At 37.2% G+C, this 20,268-nt stretch overlaps 1 protein-coding gene across 9 annotated transcripts in view; it reads right to left on the reverse strand.

Moving 5' to 3' along the window:
- Positions 1 to 20,268, reverse strand: part of TMCC1 (transmembrane and coiled-coil domain family 1) — a 239,531-nt gene that overhangs the window by 32,687 nt on the left and 186,576 nt on the right. The window contains exon 1 of one of the 9 annotated variants that reach the window (XM_034658813.1): positions 7,831 to 7,902. The exons of the other annotated variants lie outside the window; for them this stretch is intronic. Within the exon in view, the coding sequence (XP_034514704.1) occupies positions 7,831 to 7,893 (63 nt within the window). The 5' untranslated portion in view covers positions 7,894 to 7,902. Of the gene's footprint in view, positions 1 to 7,830; positions 7,903 to 20,268 lie in introns of those variants that run through there. 9 annotated transcript variants of the gene reach the window in all.

Genomic DNA, 20,268 nt, shown 5'->3' on the forward strand with positions numbered 1-20,268 from the left:
TCTGGGAAAAGTTTGCTTAGAAAAATAAAATAATGTTTTATCACTTAATTTAAAAAAATTTGAAAAATCAATGATATACAAATAATACTCATGATAATAATCCTGGCCACTTCTAAATCTGGCACTATAGTCTAACTTGTCTCAAGCTTCCTTTTTGTACAAAGAAACACTTAAGGCCCCATGCTTTTCTACACCCAGCACTTTCCAGGCCCATTTTCCATAAAGAACAAAGTTATAAAATCATCTCATGGGTGATACTGCACATGTGAAAATGAGTAGAAGACATGCTCACTGAAACACAAATTCTGCTGGAGTTTGCTCACTAGTTTTGTGGCTAAAGATCCTACCACATGCCTCAGCAAAATGACAAAAAACTGTATCATGGATTCCTTGGGAATAATGGAAACTTTAAATTTAAATCCACATATGCGAACGGTCACACCGTAATTTGTTCTTCTGATAATGGCATGCTGTTTCACACCTCCAGGCTTCTGTCCATATAGTCCAGGGCACGTTCTTTCCTTTTCTGGCTAACTTAAAAACCCAGTTCAGGTGTAACCTCCTCCAGGGTATCTTTCCTGACAAACTCCCTCTCCCAGCTGGATTAATGGCTTTCTTCATATTCCCATATAAATAAACATACACCTCTCTCAAAGTCCTTATCACATTATGTTTAAATGATTTTTTGGGTGTCCTGCCTCTACTGACCTAAGTTCCTGAGGACAGGGATCAAGTCATATTCATCTTTGTACTCCAAGAAGCTAGCACAATGCTTTGTGCAGAGATAGCCAGTAAATGTTTAATATAAATGCTCACTATCATCTCCTTAACATGATCCTTCTAGATCTCATATGTCATACAAGTGACTGAGCCTATGTTACTACAAATGGAATAAACGCCAGAATTTTTATAAGAAAAATAGCTTCCAACAGATGATACTCATCCCTCCAAGGCTGCTGAGGAAAAACCAACTGTGTTGAATATCAGTTTAGATTATTAACATCCTATTTGGTCCACCCTGCTCCAGCCCAACAGCAAAATATCCACTATAGGATCTAGGACTGCTACTCAGAATTGCTTTGTCACAGGAAGGCTGGTTTCCTGGCTTATGTGAAAGACATCACTGAGGAATAGCACTGCCAGGCCTGATGTTTGGACTTAATGGATTCATGTGAGCCTGGTCAGATGATTTATTGTCATTTTAACAAACCTTCGCAGAATGTCTCCCATGTACAGGGCCTACGTTTGGCACTGGAAGTACAAAAAAAAAAAAAAAAAAAAAAAACAACATTTAAGGAAAGCCTGCAATCATAGTAGTGATTGTATAAGTTGACAATAACATCCTGCTTTGCTACAGTTATTATGGTTAAGTGTTATTTTTGTAAGTACAGTTTCTTTGAGTTAGAAGGAAACTAAGAGATCATCCAGTTAAGAAAATTTATTTTATAGATGAGTAACAGATTGTAAGGGAAAGATCTCTCCCTCATATCTAAAAGAAAAAGTAAGTAACATACAATGAAAGTAAGGACAGGTGCATTGTTCAACTTAACCGGGTTTCAAATATCAGTTCATGCATGCCACTGGTTATAACCTGAAACTTCATGCCTGAATGTTAAAAATGTCACATGAGGATATACTGATTGCCATTTGGAATAGATGATCCAAGTTTCCTTCTGAGATTATAACTTGTTAAAAAGAAATAGTGACAGGGTGCCTGGGTGGCTCAGTCTGTTAAAAGTCTGCCTTCAGCTCAGGTGATGATCTTAGGGTACTGGGATGGAGCCCCACCTCAGGCTCCCTGCTCAGCAGGGAGCCTGCTTCTCCCTCTCCCTCTGCCTGTTGCTCTGCCTGCTTCTATGCTCTCTCTCTCTGAAATAAATAAATAAAATCTTAAAAAAAAAAAAAAGAAAGAAACAGTGACTTTGGCTATGGATTATTTAAAAATCATTCTCACACAACTTCAGAATGAAGAATGATTAGTCTGAAGCACACAAATCGGCTAATGCTAAATTTAGTATCTATTTTCTGAGCATGCTCCAACCAGCAAAAGAAGGTGACAAAGAAATGTTACCACAGCTGAGGATTTAAAAATACATATAAAATCCACCTGTGGATTAGCCAATTTGTAAAATTTGCCACCAGTGAGTTCCCCTTTACAAGGTAGTTCTCTACAAATACTTTTATGACACAAGTTTCCTTAAAACAAAAGATTTCTAAGCCTCAGCTTGATCCTGTTTATTTCATCCAATTTTGATAAACTGCTAAAGCAATGAAAGAATTTGGAAAGTTTCATAGGGTCTGTGATAACCTGGCTATTCCCTGAACTTTTTAGGCTTGTTCGTAGGTTGAAGAATAGAGGCTCTAGGGAGGGCCTGTCCAAGCTATACATCCCCGATCCCATTTCAGGACCAAGTACTCTTCTTTCTCTTAAAATGGTCTTCAATACCATTTCTCTGTTGACAACTTCAAAATATATGCCTATAGCCCATATTCTGCTTTACTCTAGATCACATACTCAACTACCTACCTAATATTTCTTCTTGGATGTCTAACAGTCATTCTGAATTTACTATGTACAAAACTGAGTTCCTGATATCTCCCAAACCTGCTCTTCCTGCAGTCTTCCCCATCTCAGCTAATGGCTACACATCATTGATCCACATGTTTAGATCCAAAGCCTTGGAGTCAACTTTAACTCCTCTTTCTCTTACATACTCTATCCAATTAACAACAACATTAATAATCATAGCTGCTAATACATATAGTAAAGTACTTACTATGTGCCAGGCAATGTTCTAAATCTTTTGTACGCTTAGTAAATCATATAATTTTTATATGACATACAAGATGGGTCTATTACTACATTTTATAGCTAAGAAAACCAAAGCATAAAGAATGTAAGTTGTTCAAGACCAACCATGAAGTAAAGAAGTGGCAAAGCCAATGTCTGAACCCAGACAGTCTGGTTACAGAGCCTATGTTGTTATCCTCTATGTAAACTACATTGCTCCAGCAACTGTTTTGGGCTCTAGTTGCTAAAGAGAAGCAGAATCTGACCACATCTCAATGAATCTCCACTACTGCCACTCTAGCATAAGCCACTATCAACCCTTGCCTGGACTACTGCAATAGGCTCATAACTATCACTGGAATAATATTTTTATCATCAATTATTTGTACAGCAGCTACAGTGATCCTTTAAAAATCTATCAGGTCACAACAGTCTTTTTTTTTTTTTTTTTTAAGATTTTATTTTATTTATATGACAGAGACAGCCAGCAAGAGAGGGAACACAAGCAGGGGGAGTGGGAGAGGAAGAAGCAGGCTCCCAGCAGAGGAGCCTGATGTGGGGCTCGATCCCAGAACGCCGGGATCACGCCCTGAGCCAAAGGCAGACACTTAACGACTGCGCCACCCAGGCGCCCCCAGGTCACAACAGTCTTTTACACCTAAAACTTTCCAGGGGCTCCCTATCTGAGTCAGAGTAAAAGCCAAAGTCTTTACAATAGCCTGAATAACCATGATCTGGCACTGGTCAGGTCCATTACCTCCTGGCACCCATTACCTCCTTGACTGTATCTCGTAACTATTCATTCCTTTACTCCACTGCCACAAGCTACAAAGGCCTCGTTGCTGTTCCTGGAATATATCAGGCATGTACCTGTTTCAAGCCTTTTTCACTTAGTGTTCCTCCTGCCTGTAATGTTTTTCCTCAGATACCCACATGGCTTACTACAGCATGACTACTTGGCTCTAGTGTAACCTTAACAGCATCTCTTAGGTGTCTCTGACATCCTGTATGGAGCCAGTCCTTCCTGTCTTGGCCATTTTTTTTCACAGGTGATGCAAGATTTCAGCTTTTCTGATAAATTACAAATAAAGTAAAAGTATATAATGAAAACGACTAGTTCAGGGATTTGCATATGAAAGGAAGAACATTTCTCTGATGTATCTAGGTATGTGCAGGGTAAAATGTAGGGACAGTCTAGAGAAAATTAGGAGTACACAGATGGTGGAAGGATATGGTGCTAGATATTAAAGAAGCAGATTGTACAAAAGATTGAGTTTCTACTATTTAATTCATTTTGTAATTATCCTTTGTTTTCCTTACGTAAAGCACTGAAAAAAGGTGAATCCCTGCTCTCAAAAAACACACAATCTAGTCAGTCAGATGTGAAAATGTTCAACTGAAATACAGGTCTGATTAAGTAAATGACATAGTATATATGAAGGTAAAGAACACAGAAAGGAGCCACATATTCAGAAGAAGGGAAAGGGAACAGAGGAGGCTTTTTGGAGGAGTTAAAAAAAAAAAAAGAAAAAAGAAATGCGCCTTGAAGAAAGAAGTTTTTGATAAAAAGAGAAGTGGGAAGGAAAGGCATTTTATAGGATGACAACCCAGTCTGAGCAAAAGCCCATAAGAAGGAAATGTAACAGCTTTTTAAAGATAATTGAGTGGGGGAGCCTGGGTGTCTCAGTCGGTTAAGCATCTGCCTTTGGCTCAGGTCATGATCCCAGGGTCCTGTGATCAAGCCCCCTGTCGGGCTCTCTGCCAGTGGGGAGCCTGCTTCTCCTTCTCCCTCTCCCTCTGCCTGCTGCTCCCCTGCTTGTGTGCTCTCTCTCGCTCTGTCAAATAAATAAAATCTTTTAAAAAAAAGATAATTAAATGGTTCATGTAGCTATAAAAATAGGGCTCTGGTGGGAGATGAGCTCCCAAAGTAGGTCTAAACCACTGTTTTACACTTTACTCTAAGGATATTTCTAAGGGCTCCTCAATGGTAATAGCTGTATCATCTCCTTTGGAATCTAGACTTACAGATCCAAAAGCTATTTGACTATACCAAAACCTACATATCCAAAACCAAACACCATGATCCTCTTGTAAACCTGGTTTTCTTACTGTGTTCTCTATCTCAGGAAAAACATCACTATTCATCAGGTTACTGAACAAGCCAAAGCCAAAGCCAAAACCAAACCAAACCAAACCAAACCAAAGCCCAGGAATAATTCTTGACATCTTCTGCCTTTTACCCCTATTCAATTCAACACCAAGTCCTATCTATTTTACTTTCCAAATTTCCATCAAATTGTAATACTCTCCCATCTATCTCTACTGCCACCACACTAGGACAAACTCTTGTCTTCTCTCTCCTGGAACACTGACTGATCTACCTGCATTCAATTAAGCTTTCAGTTAAGCTGGAGTTTTGTGTTTTTTTTTAAAGAAGTCCTGGGGCACCTGGCTGGCTTAATCAGTAGAGCACACCCTTGATCTTGGGATGGTGAGTTTAAGCACCATGCTGGGCATAGAGTTTACTTAAAAAAAAAAAAAAAAGGAAAAAGGAAAAAAGTTGTTTTTTTTTTTTAAAGATTTTTATCCATTTATTAGGGAGAGAGCGAGTATAAGTAGGGGGAACGGCAGGGAGAGGGAGAAGCAGGCTTCTGCATTAGCAGAGAGCCCAAAACGGGGCCTGATCCCAGGACCCTGGGATCATGACCTGAGCCAAAGGCAGACGCTTAACCGACAGAGCCACCCAGGCGCCCCGGAAAAAAAGAAGTCCTAAACGACCCGATGCTTAAATTCTTTTAGTAGCTTCCCACAATTACAATAAAGAACAAGTACCTGAATATGCTCTATCAAGTCAGTCCTATGTGATTAGGCCCTGGATCTATTTCTCTAGTTTCATCTTACTGCATGATTCCCCTACTCTAATCAAACTCGCCTTTTTCAACCCCTGCTGCTCTTCCTTTCTTCTCACAACAGGACCTTTGTACATACAATACTGCCTACTTATCCCTTCTTCAACTTTCAGCCAGACACTTTGCTAGGTGTTTGGTATATACTGATGAACAAAACAAGGTATCTCTGCTTTCATGAGGCTTAATGGCTGAGTGGAGAAAAGTGGTAGAGATGGAAGAACCAGTAATCAAATAATATAAATTGTGAGAAGTACTACAAAGGAAAAAAAAAAAAACAGGGGGCTGTGAGAAAAGGAATAACGTAAGGGGGGAAACCTACTTTAGATTGGGAGGTCAGAAGAATTCTTTGAACAAGGGCATTTGAACTGAGGTCTCAAAGATAGAAAAAAAAGTTACTTTAACTAGGATATAAATGAGGAAGGTATTATTACTGTGAATTTCATGTGCCAAGAGAATACAGAATTTAGCATTTCATCAAAATCAAGATGAAAATACAGAGCCAAAGCAATTCCAAAAAAGAAAAAAAGAAAAATGATTTGCCCATTCACTTCTTAGAATTCACCTGGTAAATAAGTTGAGACTACGTTACCAAAAAGCCTTAAGGAAGGAGAAGGATGCTGAGATAAGAAAAGATCAGTAAACAGGAAGGGGCCCACCTGCCCAGTAACCTAACAAAGTATAAGGATAACTGTATTTACAAGGCTTATATAACCAATGAGTCAGCAAAAAGTCACATGTCAATGGGTCTCTTCTGTGCCCACTCTAAGCAGCTAGGAAACTTGGCTTTCTCTACTGGTTGAGAAGAGGGGCCCAAGAAAAAGATCTCAGGTTAGACTACAAAGACAATCAACATATCTTCCAGCAATACTTGCGTAAGTTAGGATGAGGAAAAGTAAACCTTCAGGCTTGGAAAAACCTAAGATACAGGGTCCAACTTAAAGTGGATTAGAACAAAGTGATTCCAGTAGGATTTCATAGATCTAATGCAACCCATTTCTTTAACTTGTCATAAAATGCTTGTTACAGATTCCAAAATCAAGACCCCAAAATCTGCTGAAAACCTTGATTTTAAAGAGAAAATGCCTTTATTTTCTTGAGGTCCATAAATATTTCAGGATCACTTTCTACACCATTTTTTCTCTAATAAAAGCTAATGTGTATTAACGATAACAGAAAAAGTTTTCATAATGACAGAATTGGGTCTGGCAAAGAAAAACATACAAAATAGAACATAAAGGGATAAAATCACTGTACAGGCAAAGAGATACAGCACTAACAACCACTTGATATTGAACAGCAATGATAATGAACCTAAGACAAACACCCACCAACGCACGGCTATGAAAATAGCAGACTCCTCATCTTGCCTTCCTCCACCTCCATACTTATGTTCTCAGCCTATTACTGTTCCAGGGGCAACAACTCAATATGAGCAGGGAGCTTTTATTTTTTCTTTTCCACTCTCAAACATAGGGAAAGCTGGGGGGAAAAGCGTGCGGGGGGTGGTGGTGGTGGAATTATAACTGTTCATAGAAAAGAAAGGATATCTGTTAGTCAGCATTCTTTGCTTTGGAAATTCCTGGTTTCTGTCTGTTCATGGACATCTGAGAAAACTTGATGATTATCTCTGAAGGTCACAACTGAATGATCAAAAATGTTTTCCTTTTTGGCTCCTTGGGTCATCCCTCTCCATCAAATATGATTCTGCAAAATGTTTGTTATTGCTAAAAGGCAATTCTATGCAGCTGATATAGAAAAGTAAAAATAATAGTTAAAAAATCCAAGACTCCCTCCCCCTGCCAAAACACAAGCAATACATTTATCTTACCAAAACCCCCTGTCAGGCAGTCTGCTGATTTTGCTTGCCACAAAGCTCATCCTTCATTTGCGTACTGCCAGAGCAAGCTTGGCTAGTGAAAACAAATCACAACCTCTCTTGACTATGTGCTCTTTCCATTTGTCCCAGCTTCCAAACTGCAGAGGAGCTGTGGCATAGTCTGTCACGGCTGCACATACTTGGTTTCCGAGAATAACGCTGTAAATGAGGACAGCTACCACTGGGAATGCATTCCCCCACCAAAGAGCCAGCCGAAATGAAGCTTCTAGTGGATGGATCCCTGGGCTTCTCACCTTCACAGCCTCAGAGAAGTGCCTTTCACAGAACAGGCAGGTACAGCCGCACCACATCAACATTCCCGCATAGCCAATCCTCCGCAGTGCCCACCCCTGCCTATGTATAGTTCCGGTTCTGTCTCGTACATCAACTCTTAGAGCTTTCTACATCTGGGAGCCTGGGAGGACTCTGTGCTGAATAAACAGAAAGCTTCTGCCAAACAAGCATCGCGCGCGCGCGCGTGTGTGTGTGTGTGTGGTTTGCTATAGCTGCTAATGCAAATGAATAGTTTTACTCTGAGAACGGAGATCACAGACAGTATCTGCCTCTCTTCTGGAGCTGTGAGCATCTTTTATAAAAAAACAAAAGCATCCAACTGGTTGAATTTAAAGTTACAGGGCATTAATTCACCATTCACATCTGTCTTTTAGTTTAAAACCAGGTAAGGTTTAGAGAATAGCTTAAAAAGGTTAAAAACATTCTAAATAAATGTTTAGGTAGCCTGGTTCAATAAATACAAAGAAAAAACAATCTACCCATGTTTAGATAAAGGACTGAAAGATTGCTGAAACAAATTCTATGCTTTCCTTATTTTCCTTATTTCCTTATTTTCACATTTTTCATTTTAGGTTCACAAAATAATTTAAATGGAAACTGGGCAAGAAAAAACTGAGCATGAGATGCTAAAGTCTTGATGAAAGGAAAAAACACTTCTGAATATAAAGCACTGGAGTTGTCTTAAGTATACAAAAACACTACAATCTTAAGCCCAGGCTCAGCTCCTGCATCATATACTATTTACTGAATACCCATGATACTGCATGAAAGAACTGAATGTCTTAAAGAGACTGTTCCTGCACTGAAGAAGTCACTTTGGGATTTAGACAAACTATCAAATCTGAGCTTTATTTCTTCATTTGTAAAAGCAGTTCTGTGGAATGTGCACAGGAAGAATTTTAGGGATTGTAAATATAGTATAGTATGTACAATGTATAATATGTAGAAATATTTCTCTGAGGTTAATACACAGAAAGGAATCAGACAAGAAGACAATTTGATAGAGTTCAGTGCCTAAAGCTGTGATTATTTCTGTACTTCTACTTTAGTATGGGGCTGGAAGCTCAGACCAGCACAGTACTAAGGTCTTTCCATCAGCATTCACCAGCTTCATGTAGCTTCCTTCATCTAAATCAGATGAAGCCCTCTGAATGAAATCCTAACCACCTTAAATGAATTTGAAGGAAATTCTGGGTTGAAACCATGGCTCCAGAAATTCCTCTTCTATCTCCAGACACACAGAATTCTTGACCCTGACTCTCCAGAACAAATTAATAAAGAATTTAATAACTAATACAAATTTTGTCTTTGCTTAAAAATTAGGTTGCAAGGTTTCAACAGAGTAAACATTTGTTTCTACAAAAACAGAAAAACCAATCCTACACAGCTAGCATCAACACCAGCGAATGTTTGCTTAATTCTGTTTATTACCATTTTTAATATATCTTCTTCTAAGACAATCATGTCCATTATAGAAAACTTTAAAAACACCAGTGGGCATAAAAGAAAGCAAAAATTATTTGTAATCTCACCACTCAGAGAAAACCAAACCAAACACTGACATAAGGCTCTTCTATCCTCATTTCCTACCACTGGGAGGGAGGGAGGGAGGGATTTACTTGTTTGTTTGAGAGAGAGAGAGACTGTGAGTGGGGGTTGGGGGGGTGAGAAGCAGAGGGAGAGGGGCAAGCAGACTCCACGCTGAGCACAGAGCTCAACACTGAACTCAAACCCATGACTCTGAGATTGTGACCTGAGCCAAAATTAAGACAAGAGTTAGATGCTCATCAGCATGGAGCCCAATGCAGGGCTCCATCCCATGACCCTGAGATCATGACTTGAGCCAAACAAGAGTCGGACATTCAACTGAATGAGCCACCTAGGCGCCCCTAATATGCTTGTGTGACAGATAATTATTATTCATGCCCTCTACCCAGGTTTCTCCCTGAAATACAAGTTAAAATTGATAGAGGTGGTTGGAACTATACTAGGAGCAATACTGATAGAGAAATACTAGTCCTTTTGTTTTTCAAGGAGAAAGAACATTTTTGTCCCAAAGTAAAGTAGGCAGTCTGTTCCAGAATTTGAAAAAAGAACAAATCTTAGAAAGTGACTTTGATTTGCCTTGGTTTATACTACTGGGATCTGAAAGGAAGCCATGAAATATGTTCAAATTTTGGCAAAATGTGATCAGTTTTGATGAGCTTGCTTCCTAGGCTTACAGGTTAATGCCTTCGTCTTACAACATGAAGATTATTATTCATCCTCTGTGTAATTTTACTTGATAGCAGAGTAACTTTCTGGCTTTATGTTTGCTTTATTATGTTCTTAATGAATAAAAAAGAAAACAATCCAAAAAGAAAAAAAGTTCTTAACTGATGAAAGAGCTAAGAGTCTTTACAACTGAATCCCCTTAATGTTTATTATAATGTTTTATTGTCATTTCGACCAAATAACCAAGTATCATTTCTCACAATGATCCTGTCTTAATCAAGGATTCAAATCTCCTTTGCTGACTCTTGATTTTTCTTTCCCAAAGCTGGATCCAAAACACAGAAAAATAAAACTTTTAGAATAACTTTTATACCGGGTGCCTTGGTGGCTCGGTCAGGTCAGTTAAGCATCTGCCTTCAGCTCAGGTCATGACCCCAGGGTCCTGGGATGGAGTTCCAAGTTCCACATCAGGCTCCCTGCTCAGCAGGGAGTTTGCTTCTCCCTCTGCCCCTCACCCCTGTTCCTGCTCACATGCGTGCGCACTCTCTCTCTCTCAAAAAAATAAAATCTTAGGAAAAAAAAAAAAGAATAACTTTTATATCTAAAACTATCTTTTAGAGTCTCCCGGAAAGGACTGTATAAGGTACTCTATAAACTACTGCTACTCCAAAGAACAAGACTCTAAGGAACATGCTTCTGAGCTGGTATCACTTAAAATGACTTTCAGACTATACCCCTACACTGGATCAGGATGTCTAGGATGCTTTTCAGTCCGGAAGCAGATGTTTCATGAAAATAGACTATTGACCCAAGTTCTATCTGAACAAGAACTAACTACACAGCACTGAATGAAATGACAGAGGGAAATTTTATTGTGGTTATTTGTGTAGAATATTGTTGATGTTACGAAAAACCACATTAAGGAACAATAGTTGACTTCATACATGGTGCCAATGCTTCCCAAAAAGCCCCCCCAGGAAAACTGACCTGATACTTGGTTACTGGGTCCCCTGACTTACAGGTGGTGAGAAGGTTCACTTACTTTTGCACTGCAAGCCTTAGAGCAAATGTTGGGATATTTGATAATAACTCACCGAAATTTATTAGCAAAGCAGGTGAAATCTAGTGAGAGAGTTTCTTAGGCATGGTTTCCTAAGCTTGGGATAATAAAATAAAAAAGGTGTTTAAAAGTCCAATCAAAGATTCTTTTTGAAAGCTTCTATACATAATTTTGTGGCTCAAAACTAACAGCTCTGGATTTGTAAAGAAAATTTAAGGATGTCTGTATGACTTTAGCATTCTTATTGTACCTGAGTAAATAGGACAAAAGTAAGGAGACCATTTTGTGACCAAGAGCAGTCTTTGAAAATTATTTATGATAGATCACAAGAGAGATGAAAAACCAGGAGCAAAAATTGTGAAGGACTAAAATGATAAAAGTGTCCTTTCAAGGGAATGCCCACTGTTGTCTATTGGATCCTTTGGTGTTATGTGATTGTAAAAGTCTTCAACTTTGACTTTGGCTACGTTATTCTGCAACTCATAGAAATGGAAATTACCCTGTGGATGATGTTGGTGATGCAATGCAAATGAATTATGTCTGGTAGAGAATATAAATTTCCTGATTTCCTTAGTCCAACTCTCATTTGGACCAATTTTAACACCCCATCAGTTCCTAATAATTGGTTAATTAATGAGTTAAAAAAATCTTTGACACATGATCATTTTGTATGAGAGTCATAATTTTACCTTTAAAAATAACCTTTAACATTTGGGTCTTTACTAATTAAAAAGCAATTGTTTAGCTGAAGTTAACAAGCTACAGACTTCTGCCTATTTTTATAAGGCTCTTCCAAAAGAGTTAAGAACTATTTTTACATTTTTAAAGAGTTGTAAAGAATGACAACAACAACAAAAAACATGTAACAGAGAGCAACTGTGGCCCTCAAATCCTGAAATATTATACAGCCCTTTACAATAAAAAATTTGTCAATCTTTGCTTTAGATAAAAATTATACCATGTCAATTGGCATAGATATTTTAACAGGAGTGACCAACTAGACAATATAGAAGAGACTAAGGATTAAGTGAGCATTTTAGCAGCAAAGTTATGTTAGGACCCAGACTGAGAAAATAGACTCCTTAACTAAAATACTATCCAAAGATGTATCAGGCATCCTGTATATGAAGAAACTGTTTAATGCTATTTTTTTCATTATTTTTCAGACTTCCCAATACTAATTAAAGTTTGCTTGAATATGCCCTTGAAGAGAAACAAAACTAAAGAAGTTTCATTACAATGCAATCGATGCAATAAATTTTCATATTGCTGAATAAATACAATTTGGACATTAACAGATAAAAATAATGTGCTAAATTCAGAATTTACTGACAAAAAATATTTTTCCCTCAATAATGCAAACCTAAGATAGAATTTTTTTTGTGTTCAACACTGTTGAGTACTGGGGGGATGTTGAAAATTTCTTAGGGAAATAGTATGGGGGGGAATGCTGAAAATTTCATAGGGAAATAGATTTTATCCCAAAATTCCTAGGGAAAAGATACCTTCAAAAAACCTCTTTATTGTGCAACATTTCAAACACATATAAAAGTGAGGAAAATGAATCTTGTGCACTCTTCACCCAGCTTCAATTATTAACTCATGGTCTGCACTTCTCCCTCCCCTGCAATTATTTGGGAGCAAATCCTAGACAAAAGATGTTCTTTATAAAAACCAAGGCTAATTCCAGAGGCTTTCCTATATTATTAAAGCCTATCTCAGCTGTCAGAACTCGTGAATATGCTACTTTATTTTTTGGATAAAATGCCTAATGTCCTTCTTCTATGTGTCACTGTATTTTATTCTTTTTTTTTTTTTTTTTAAGATTTCATTTATTTATTTATTCGACAGAGATAGAGACAGCCAGCGAGAGAGGAACACAAGCAGGGGGAGTGGGAGAGGAAGAAGCAGGCTCATAGCAGAGGAGCCTGATGTGGGGCTCGATCCCATATCGCCGGGATCACGCCCTGAGCTGAAGGCAGATGCTTAACCACTGTGCCACCCAGGCGCCCCTATTCTTGAAGGATCTACTGGGGCATAATATCCAAAGACCACGAACCTTGTTCTGTTCCTAGACTGACCTTCTTGATGTTGATGCCTAATGACTGGTTAAGTTTTTCCCAAAGTGGCAAAAGATGAGAAAAGTAAAGTTGAGCCAAAGAAGAAGAACACTAAATCTAATAAATCAATTGCTATCTATAGTCATAGATGGCAGAGAATAGATTTGCAAGCAAGACTGTGAAGTTAAGGGCTGCCTGGGTGGCTCAGGTCATGATCCCTGGGTCCTGGGATCGAGCCCCGTAAATAAAATTAAAAAAAAAAAAAGAGAGAGAGACTGTGAAGTTAAAATGTGTCACACATCAGTTGGCTGTGCATTTCTCAAGGAGTCTCTTCTGCCTTCTTCCACCAGGCAACCAGTCCAGCTAACATTAACCTCCCAATGGGATTCAATAAGAGGGAGGTTTTCTTTAACTCCAGCAGCTCTCCTTGTATAAAAGCAAACCCCCGTATCTAGCTAGTGGCTGGAGGAGCAACAAATGACAAAGTAAGGAACTGGTAAGGGGTTTAAAATCTCTTGAGATTAGTATGGTCATATGAACTTTTAAATAAGGCAAATACTTTCTTTTACTGCTTAGAAAGAATTAGTTCAGAAAGGAAAGCAAGAGAAGCTTTTGTTTAATGTCAAAGCCAATATCAGAATTATGAGGTTTTAGGAAGGAAGAATATAAGCACTGACCTTCTCTAGAAACTAACTAAATTACGCTACCCGAGACACTTAACTTAAAAAGGACAATAAGCAGTGAAGGTTGCTTATTTAGGCTCTGCCTACCTCAAAGGAATCATTTACCACAATGTCACCACAGCCTCAAAGGTGCTGTGGAGAGCGGTTTCACAACTGCAAAGCATCATAAAGCCCTGATAGGAATACAATCCCCTTACTCAAAGAAGGGCCAGGTAATCTTCCTGTATTTCCTGTAAAGCAACTGCATAATCATACAAAAATTTATTTCATAAAATGAAATGGTATAATATTTTTTATGTCATGAGACATAGTATAGAATAGTGGTCTCCAACCTGAGGTCCACGAAAGGGTCAAATTGTTTTCAGGACTTCTAGAGGCCTAATGGAAAGTGTATAGTCACCCATAATAAAGTTGTATTGGCAGATTAAAGTGAGAAATATTTAATTTTGTCTGGGATTATGACTACTCCAGGTAATGCCAATGTACCAGTGCTATTCAGAAATGATTACTGGAAAAAAAAAAAAGAAAAGATATGATTGGCTCTTAGCCCTTGATTACTTTTCTTTTTTTGAAAGGAAAATAATATATGGTGTTTGTGAACAAATATTTTCAAAATAGCAGACTCATGAGGAAAAAAATATAAAGAGTCTTTGGTGGAACCAGGTTGATTTTAGTTGCTAACCTTCAATGTTAAAAAAAAACAAAACAAAACCCCAAACACAAACAAAACAAAACAACAACAAAAAAAGGAACAAAACAAAAAACTCAGAAATTTTAAAATATAAAGTAAAATGTTAGAACGTGCTCAAGCATATTCTCTGTCTGTAAAACTACCACCTGGAGGCAATATATAGATAACGCTGTATTGTTTTAGAAAACGCTTTTCACCACAGTGAAGAGCTGTTTTCTAGCTATACTCCATGAATGTCAGAGTTACATAAGCCATCTCTTGAAAATCCTTACTTGATCTATTTTATACTTTCCAAATCCCAGGTGAACAACAGACCATACTGAAGTTCTAAGGAATAAAAAATAAAGCACATTTTCCACATTCTCAGAAAATATGAAAATTGCTAAAAATGAAAAATGGCATTCAATGGGCTATTTCAAGTCCATGTAAGGAGAACAAGATTTTATCTCAATTTATTCTTTGCAAAATATTACTAGCCACAGATGGCAGAGGGTGGAATGGGGTGGGCTGGGGGAGTTGGTGGGAGGTAAATATGAAGCTATACATTTTAGAGTAACCTTGTTCATTATTCTTTGCTATTTAATTTTCCACTAAACTACACAGAGCCCCAGTGATTCCAAATATTAAGAATAGCCACCTGACTCTAAATAAAGAGATATAACCAAGAAAGAGCAAGAAGCAAGATGAAGACAAGATACTACAGATATTAACTACTTATGAAAACATAACTCCTACCAAACTTCCTAAAGTTTGTTATAAAAAACCAGTCAAATGGCCAATTTCTCATTCCTTTACCCTTTCTCTTAAGAAACTATTACATTATAATATTCTATTGTTAACACCAGTAAGCTTAGACAACAGGCCTTACTATATCACTAAGATGGGGCTGGAAGGTTGCTGGTCTACAGAGGAGATGGAATTGAGTTGTTGAATTGCCATCCAGCAGTTGTGGACTTGTGTGACTTATGGAGCTTAAAATGAATCAAGGCTTAGTACCTATGAAACAGGACTGGCACTTGCAGGGTTGAGGATGAAAAACCACAGAAAGCATAAATAGGATAGTTGAAGAAATCAGATGAACTGTCAAAGGGGAATGAAAAGACATTAAGTATAATATTTGGCTATTAACACCAGAACAGATACTTTATATACTTGATAAATACTGTTAAATGAAGGAATAAATAAGCAAATCTTTGAAATTAGTTGAAATTTAGGCCAAAAGACAGAAAAATTTTACTCTGTTGCAGATCAGACAATCTCAGGGTTAATATTCATTTGCCTTCCATTTCTTCCTGACATACTATGTTTCAAAGGATTCTGTTTTCTGTTTCACTAGTTTTTTTTTTTTTTTTAAAGATTTTATTTATTTATTTGACAGAGATAGAGACAGCCAGGGAGAGAGGGAACACAAGCAGGGGGAGTGGGAGAGGAAGAAGCAGGCTCATAGCGGAGGAGCCCGATGGGGGCTCGATCCCATAACTCCGGGATCACGCCCTGAGCTGAAGGCAGATGCTTAACCGCTATGCCACCCAGGCGCCCCTCTGTTTCACTAGTTTTAAGCTGAGGGGTCACAAGCTTGAAAAAGAGAGGTGAGAAGCCAGAGGTAAGAACACTGAAGGATGGTAAGGATTGGTGTAAAGTGGTAGCAGAGGAAATACAAAAGAAAAGGCTTAATGATTCTTCTGAAGAAGAAACCAATAAGATCTGCTGACTATACACTGGAGATTAAAGAGAAGAATGAATCAAAGACAGGGCCCAAGTTTGTAGCCTAAGAGAATGATGATACATTTCTAAATAGGGAAGAGTAAAAGAATAGTTCGGGGGAAAGAAAATCATGAATCAAATTCAGATAATTTGAATTGTAATAAGGAAAAAAACAGTCACTTAGAAATGGTTGGAAAGAAAGTAAAGCTGAAATTTTGGTCCAAAAAAAAAATACATCTCCTAGATATATTTCTATAATTAGCGTCAATATTTAATAGACGCCAAATATGAAACCAAATATTCATATGCTCTTCAGTTCAAATGTATTTACACTAAACGTGAACAGCACGTATAAGTGAACAAGTCAAAGCAACTAACTTTTCTGAATTCCAAATTCACATCAGGCTTAGAGTAATCAAAACGGCTGAATGAGAATCTGCACTGTTTCTGAAAAATTGCACAAGCACAGGTTCATCGTCAAAGCTGAAGCTAGGAACAACTCACTCCTAAACAGGATTAATGCATACACAATAGATGTATACACAGCAGTAGTAATGATCTAACCATAAAGGAGAAAAGAAGATAAGGAAGATAACATGACACCTTCTCCTGGGGTCAATAAATATGTTCTAATATAGAAAGTATAAAGAATTAATGTCCCTTCAGATTCTAATTTACATACCAATGTGCAAAGGACGTAAGTGTACTAAGGGCACACTACTACCCCAAATGTCCGTACAGCTGCGGTTCTCACTTTCTAATGAGGAAGGAAAAGGAGGAGAAGAGGGAAGAAAATAAGGAAATATGCCTGGAAACTCTGCTCCCAACCAAGGTTACTCCTGACATTTTGGCTATTAAGGCCTCCATGGGTTCTATGCACTAAATGCCAGCATCGTTCCCCTCCCAAAGTCTTTGTGACAACCAAATACTCTCTCACATTTCCAAAAGCGGGGAGGGGGATGATTAAAAGGGGGGGTGGATGAGGGGAGACCTTATACATTCCTGGACATCTAAAATCTGACTGAATTTTGCGATTCAAGAGTTTTCACAAAAGATGATTCATTCTTTAAATATCTTTGTAAGCCTTCAATCTTGATTTTACTTGTCAGAATCCAACAAAGATGCCATCATGTCCACTGGCTTGATTTCCTTAGACTCAACCTATTTGAAATACTTAAAAAAATAATAATAATATAAGGGTGCCTGGGTGGCCCGAGTCTTGATTTCAGCTCAAGTCATGGTCTCAGGGTCATGAGATTGAGACCTGCATTGGGCTCCATGCTAGGCGTGGAGCCTGCTTAAGATTCTCTCTCTCCCCCTCTCCCTCTGTGCACCCCCTCACTCATGCTCTCTCTCTCTCTCAAAAACAACAAACACCACCACCAAAAAACTAATGTAACAATAAAATTACTTGTTCCAAAGAAGAGAGAGGAAATCCTGTTCTGAGGTTTCCGTATCCTATTAGAAAACACACACTTGTATAGTATTTGAATGGGTAAATTAACATAGCAGACCACTAAACTTTCAACAGTAAAATAAGGATCTATGGACACAGGTCAACAATCTGTGATCCTAGTGAAACTACTTATAAAATAAGGCTCCCTAAAAATTATATGAGACCAATTCATTTATGATTATAAAAAAAAAAAAAGCGGTGACTGCAAACGGAAGGCCCAACATTCACTTCTAGTTCTCCAGAGCAAGCCAGACAGTGTAGCTCAATGAACATCTATTGAATATATCAGTAAAAAATAAAACCATATTTCATATCACCTCAAATACCTGATTGTATTACTTAAGTACAGCTAGTTGTGGCTGATTTCTGAATGGGAATCTTCCATTTTTTATATTCGACGTTTTACAGAACCACCTTTGATTACTAGGCAGTATTTGTTTACAAACTAATTTTAATTCTCTAAGGACTGAGTTTCTGAGATTCTATAACCATGTAAAAAATAATTACCAAAAAAAAGTTCACAGAATTTCAAATTAGAGTTGCAAGAAACCTTAAAACATAGTCTACCCCATGATTAAGTGAATTCATTAGAAATATCTGAGGGACAAATTTCTCATATAAGACTAAGCAGCAATAAATATGGAAGACGTCTGTTTTTAAGCCATTATTTAGAAAATCAGTATGGAACTGTTTCTAGTTTGTTCCTGTCTTCAGCAGCCACTCAGGAAATATTTTCTATCTTTCCACGATGTTTTCTGAAAAAATTACTTTTATCTCCTTATGATTTGATAAAAATAAGTTTGTAAAACATCTGAAGTTAAAATTGAGAAAACTGCTAAGGCTTTATAATAAGGTATTATAGAATTTGCAGACTGCCAATCTAGGGAGTTGGAAAGGAAAAGTCCTAATTACAATTCCTAACAGTCTAGGGCTTGTCTTAATAACCTTAAGGGGAAAACTTTAGTAAGACAATTTGTCCATGATCAATTGAAAACAATGTTCTTTTAGTATCTCTTTGTAAACAAAATTGAGATGGGGACACTGTTAGGCATTTCATTTATTTTTCTAAACTACTAGGAACTCTGCTGTCAGGTTGTTTCATGTTTCAATCATATTAACAACAATGTTTCTGATACAATATCCTAACATTAAGGTAGTATTAATAATACTTCATTTCTAGAATTTTAATTTCAAAGAATGACTAAGACATCCTAATTCTTAAATGCATTGCAATGTAATAGGAGCTTTGTCTGATTTAGGTTAATTAAGATCCCGCTACGCAGACTCTTTTTGGTGCAGCATCTAAATGACTTTATTAAGTGTTAAGAGATTTGCTAGAGAACTTAGTCATAGCATTTAATTTAGTTCCTGTTTGCTTTCTCTTCAACTGAAAATGGTGTTAAGAACAGTTGCCTTTTCTATAAATTACATAAATGTGGTACAGCTGAATCACATAACGTGATGACTTCTGCTTTTCATTTGAGAATACCAATGGATTACAATTCTATGGCTCAAATTTTTAATTATTCTTTTCAGCTGCTTGACACCTTCAACTCTGATTAGCCATAGTAATCTCTTTTGCCAAGGATTTTAATGAAGTTGAACAGGACAGGAAGTATCCTCCGGCAAACCATCAGAGACCTTGTTCCAGGGTGATATTTATCTGAGTTGGTACTATTTTCATACCTTCATTCACTTACTCAGTTATGAATAATCAGTTATAATTTCTCCCCCAAAGATAACATGAAAAACTCTGTTAATGGCACTGCTGAAATCTAGATATGCTATGTTTTCAGAGTACCTCTCATCTACTAGTATAGTAATCCTTTTTTAATAAAAGGAAATGAATTTACTTGGAGATAACTTAAATTTAGAAAATCTGTTTAATACCCTAGTAATTAGGGTTTCTTTTATAAAGTACTTATTTACGTACTCCTAACCATGAGTCTTTAACGGTAACAATTTAGAGCTAAGTAGGACTGAAAATTTGCCTGTTTTTCAAAGAATTAACAGCAACTAGAAAATACCTTTCTACACCTGATTTTAACATTAATAAAAAACTGAACTTAAGCACTACAGTTTTACCTTAAGACTCTTAATGTTTTAGAAATTTTAGATCATCAAGTAAATGTTAAAAGTACACACATATATATACACCCATTTCACTATATATTTTTTACTAATTTCAAATTCCAATTTATTAATTGGTAGGTCACAGAGACTGATCTCAAATAAAGATATGCTGCTCTCACTTAAGGCAGATTTTGTTTCTGCAAACAATATGCAAATTAAATATTTACATATAGGATAATATTTACTACATTTAATAATATTACATTGGACTTAAAAATGGTTAAAGAAATTATAAAATGAACGTTTTTCAAAACAAATAATTACCCTACCCAAAGTAGTAAGACTTTGTCTAAACCCGCATTTTCCTATACGCTATTAGTTCTAGTTTAAGTAAGGTAAAATCCCTCATTTACTGTCTATAGTTTGTAGTTAAAGAATAATAATCATGGGGCACCTG

This window comes from Ailuropoda melanoleuca, chromosome 4 (assembly GCF_002007445.2).
Source record: "Ailuropoda melanoleuca isolate Jingjing chromosome 4, ASM200744v2, whole genome shotgun sequence".
NCBI lineage: Eukaryota > Metazoa > Chordata > Mammalia > Carnivora > Ursidae > Ailuropoda > Ailuropoda melanoleuca.